We start from the raw sequence: 5000 nt of genomic DNA, 5'->3' as shown, positions 1-5000 counted from the left end.
TACGTATATACATAGATTTCAACGTAAGTGGAATATCAACGGTTAGGGAAATGTTAGTTTGGAAACTATACTGCAATATCAGTGAAAATGATGGATTACCCGACAGTTCAGCCACTACTGTAGTACACTTCTGTGACGTTCTCTTTAGACTCCATTTTATCAGATGTAGGACAACCAGCGTAATATAATTAAAGAGTACATTACAGGTAATTTCCCCTGAAAATGTCAGATCCTAAGTTGTTTCACTGAATTGGTTGCGAGGAAAAGCTTGACTTAGCCTCATTGTAGTATCGGTTGTAAATTACCAGTAAGACTAGCAATGAAAGTCTTTATCCAAGGGCCCATAATTATGAAGTAACCTTTAGTGTGGAAGGAAATAATGGCAAGGTTAAAGTAGATTATATTAGATTCAGGTAAAAGAGGTACAATGTTACAGAAGTTGCTGAACTGTAGGATAACTCATTGTTTTCACTAATAATGCAGCATTATTTCAATAGTAATGTCTCCTCTCCATGAATATTACAAAAAAGATCGAAATGTGTATACAAGTGCAACAAACAATGCTTCGACAGGAATATCACATGAAATTTGTCATTTCATATGCTCTGCAAAACAAGCGAAAGTTACTTTACCCTGATGGAGTATGAGAATATGGTTGTGATATACTCATTTTAAGGTGTCATTTCCATACAACACGCTGTAAGAAAGTGGCATTCCGTACTAGTAAAGCTGAGGTGAAAAGGATGGCGTGTCTTCTGTCTATTGTGTTGTATTTTTTACAAAGACGGGACTGGATCTTTTTCCAGGAAGACAGTCCTTCGGATAAGTCCATCCCACTTTCTATTTCGATCTTGTATGCCAGTTACAGTTCTCAAAATATGAGCCTTTTCGCTTAAAAATTGAAAGGGCGAAAACCTAAAAAAGTCACCTAGACAATTGCTTCTGAATAATATTCAGCTATTCCCAGCTCCATCAATCAAGAACTGGGTTACAGAAAAAATAAATAAATAAATAAGTATGGTGTTTTTCTACCCTTATTCACTTGGCAAGCGTAACCGTAAAGGTGGATGGATTGGCTTCCGTCAGCTTGATTCAGTTTATTCTTCAGCAGGGAATGAATTTTGACAGGTGAATGCCCTGACATTTCGTGTATTTTTTCAGTACTGGTTTTCTCTTAAATGACGATTTTTCCGATACTCCAAGGCTTGCTCATCAATCTCTTCCATCACTCCTTGTTTAACCAGTCTCATCGTCATCAACTGTATGACATTTTCATTGACAACAGGGCGGCAGAAGCTCTTTTTAGCAAGCACAGGGCGAATGATAGCCAAAGGCAACTCTTGAAGAAATTTTGGGTTCCATCCTAACACGAGGTTTTGGCTCGAACGACAGCATCGTAGTTTACAAATGAATGAAACCGAGTATTTTACCACTTGCGATGTTGCCCCTCGGGCATGCAAGTTGCAATACGCCCTTAGTTTTCATAAGTCATCTGGCATTATTAAGCAGTCCTGGTTGGTCAGATGATACTGACCTTTCAGATCACTTATAACTTCTGAGAAAATGCACGTTCTTCCAATAAAAAGCCCATATAACAGCTAGGAGGTCTTTTGAGTCAAATTTAGGGGACTGGCATACTCATATGAAGCCTTTTGAAACTGTTGTCGAACCGTCTCAAAACACACTCGAAAAGTTATTTTATATAGATGTAACAAATAACCAAGCCATTGTCTGCCCAAATGTTTCGAGCGCACACATTACCTCCATTTTCTTCCTAGTATTAACAATTGTTTCATCAAAATTTGATAGTGTACACTGAATCTAATGACTATATTTTCGCCATTCCACTCATGAGAGATACGTTGTCACCGTAAACGACATCAGAAGTAAATCATAAACCCGATTGGTGGTTTATGATTCTCTGACCGTCTGGTTTTCCTGGACGTCTGATCAAGCTTTACTTCGAAACCGAAACAAAGGTGCTGGGGTGCCATTGTCTCATCTTCTAATATACTTAAATTTGGTTCCCATACCATGGGGATATGGGAACCAAATGTTGCGGGAATGGGAAGAAGTGTGGGTTGTGGCTGTTACACTCCAAGTTCCCAGAACATACATTCAGGATTTTCTCAGCAAAGTTCCACACTAAGAATTAGACATTTCTTTGAATGGCCACTACCTATATTACCAGTTGATATATTACATTTCACAAGGTATCTTATAATGACAAGAAAGAAAAAAAAAATACTCATCGCATACGAGTCAAGTACAAGTGACCACCTTCTGGAAAAACAACAACGAAGTTCGTTATTTTAATGGGACACATTTATTAATTTAATCTAATGTGGTCATTAGCAATCTTAATATTGCCAGAAGGTCCCAATATTTGTAGTTTGATTTCTTCCATCACTGCGACTTAAAACGGGAAGTGTATGGTTTACTAATATATGCATCGCAACAAAGAAAGGTTCTAATCTGCAGTTTGCTTGCAACAATGTGGTCTCCAGATAATGATACAACGAATGAGCCTGCAACAGCCACTCCGACGACGAACATTATTGCTTTAAAACGCTCCGCGCCTGTCGAGGATAACCCTGTCTATAAGCATACTTTTTTCAGAAATCACTAAATAAAAGAGCAGTCCTCCGAAGAGAAGTTGAAAACGGTGAACTAGTCCTCATTTGTGGAATTGGGCTGTGCAGGTGTGGTAGATAACAAATTTTAGGCTCAAGAAATTAAAATAGAAAATCTAGCTGAAACGTGTTAAAAATCATCTACTGAAAAACATTCCATGGAGAATATGTAAATCAATATAGAAATTTACCGAGGGTTAAGCCGCGTCGAGACTATGTATGAGTATATATACAAACTAGAAAACATGCATGCACGTGGACACTCAGTAAGCGAAGTCTCATTCATGGTAGGGACGTTAACTCGTTTATTCAAGAGAGCCAATGGAAATATGAGCACATTCGTTCGTTCGTTAAAATTAAGTTAATGAGGAGGAGAAATATCCTAAGTGTAAGGAGAGGAAGGAAAGCTAGAGGTAGCTAGCTACCTTGGGGGGAAAAAATATTAATAAAGGAGAGAGACACCCCTTGGAGTACATAGTATCCGGACCACATTGTATAACCCGTGTAACACGTAACAGAATCATGTTTTAATTGCTTTAACAGCAATGATGCATAATAAACAGAAAGGCAATAAGTCATTCTTAAATTAAAAGCGAAACTTTTTTTTTGAAGGGGGGGGGGGGGGGCTGGAGCAGCAAATAGGCCGCATTGCACGGAAACACAATTACACAAGCATATTTTACAGCACACGTGCATACTCTCGTTTATTTTACAGCTGTGCGATGGTGATTCTTTATCTTAGAGCGCACGATTTCTGATGAAAGTTACAAGAGGAACTGATATTAACAATTCAAATATATACCTCGTTTATATCATATTACTATACTATGTTGATTTATTAGATTTTGTCGTTATATTGTTATATATTACTTTAACATACTATGCTGTTGTGTATTATACATTACACTGTATTTTTTATTATTTCGGGGAAAAGAGGGCACTTCTAGCCGTATCCAAACCCCAAACAAGAACTTTCATCTTTTTAAAGTTTGACAAATAATCTTAAATATATTTATGCCATTTGAAAAAAACACACACTCAATGAAAGTATTTAAAAATGTATGATTTTCATTTCATTGAATAAAAATAGAGCCATGTTATTAGTATTGCTAAAATAACACGTTCTTAGCTCTCCTCACCTTGTGGAAAGTGCACGCCCTCACACACCGACACGGGAGAGAGGAGTCCAGCGTGAGAAGATGCAGGAATCTTTATTCGCCCAAAAACTCGCCGACAATGATAAGAAAAATAGAGATAAAGCCATTAAAACGCTTAGGAAATATTTCTCTGCGAAATCTACCACGAAAAGAAGGGGTAAGGATAAACATGCCGATTTTTCTTCTAAATGTTAACAGGATAATAGACCACGATGCAGTCTTTCATGATTTCCAAAAAGTGTGATTCAGATGCATTTGTGTATACCATGCCAAGTACATAATATGTTAATATATCAACAAAGTGTGTACCGAACTAAATTGCATGTTGTTCGCAAGATATTACGATTTTATTAAAAGACCGTACTTCTGTTACCTATACTCCAGCTAACAAGATTGAGGACATTCCTGAGAACCCAAACATTGCCTATTTAACAATAAGTATTCCTAACCCCAAGGACTTAGTCTTTATGCTGTATTAACTGGAACCAGCTCATCAGTGCATGACAGAATAGAAGTCTCCAGCATGAGCTATAGTTTATCTTTGATGTGACAGGCAATAACCTAGCAGTGAGTGACCTAACAATTACCAAAATATATGGAAAACTTTCTGTGTATGACAATCAGGAGTACATTAAAAAAAAAAAAGTGGTTACCTTGAAAACTAAGACACTTCTCATCTATGGCAAAAGGTGCGCAAATTGATAATAATGGAAATACAGGACAGAGATGAGAGAAGATCAACTCAGCATTTTCTAAGTACCCATTGTGCTTACCTTGTAGGAACCAAAACAATTGTGACATGTAACTCATTACTGCAATCTCTCAAATAGTCCATGTATTACTATGTGCTTGTGAGAATGATTATTTTGTAATTATCAGCATCTGTTTTCCCAAATTTATGTATGTAATGCATTCTATTTTATTATACTTCTTTTGTTTTCGTAATTTATACGCTATTCTGTACAATAACCTTGTGTGCATGCATGTTTTGCAACCGGGAAATGTGAAAGGCTGTGCGATGCCATTCATTGAGAAATATCGGTAAGAAATATTTTATTTTAAGTGTTGCATTGATTCCAGGTCATTGTTAAAGTCATATAGTGGATATATATACAAAACAGACATTGGTATCTATAATAGCCTGAAATTTGAGCCCATCAAGTGCCCCAAATGCCAAAAAAAAATTAGAAATCAAGCAATTCTGACCATA

The 5000-nt window shown here is 36.8% G+C and overlaps 1 protein-coding gene across 3 annotated transcripts in view; it reads left to right on the top strand.

Annotated features, from left to right (window-relative positions):
• The first annotated feature begins 3783 nt into the window (after positions 1 to 3783).
• The window catches only part of LOC119573123 (ribosomal RNA processing protein 1 homolog A-like), a 13329-nt gene continuing 12112 nt past the window's right edge, over positions 3784 to 5000 (top strand). For 2 of the 3 annotated variants that reach the window (XR_005228765.1, XM_037920165.1), the window contains exon 1: positions 3784 to 3947. Coding sequence is in view for 2 of the 3 variants with exons in the window: in XM_037920165.1 (XP_037776093.1) it covers positions 3833 to 3947 (115 nt within the window). In the remaining variant the exon portion in view is untranslated. The remainder of the gene's footprint in view (positions 3948 to 5000) is intronic. The other variant, XM_037920164.1, reaches the window with a different exon arrangement.

This window comes from Penaeus monodon, chromosome 5 (assembly GCF_015228065.2).
Source record: "Penaeus monodon isolate SGIC_2016 chromosome 5, NSTDA_Pmon_1, whole genome shotgun sequence".
Classification (NCBI taxonomy): Eukaryota; Metazoa; Arthropoda; class Malacostraca; order Decapoda; family Penaeidae; genus Penaeus; species Penaeus monodon.
The sequence above is the reverse complement of the archived record's forward strand: the minus strand, read 5'-3'. Positions and strand labels throughout refer to the sequence as shown.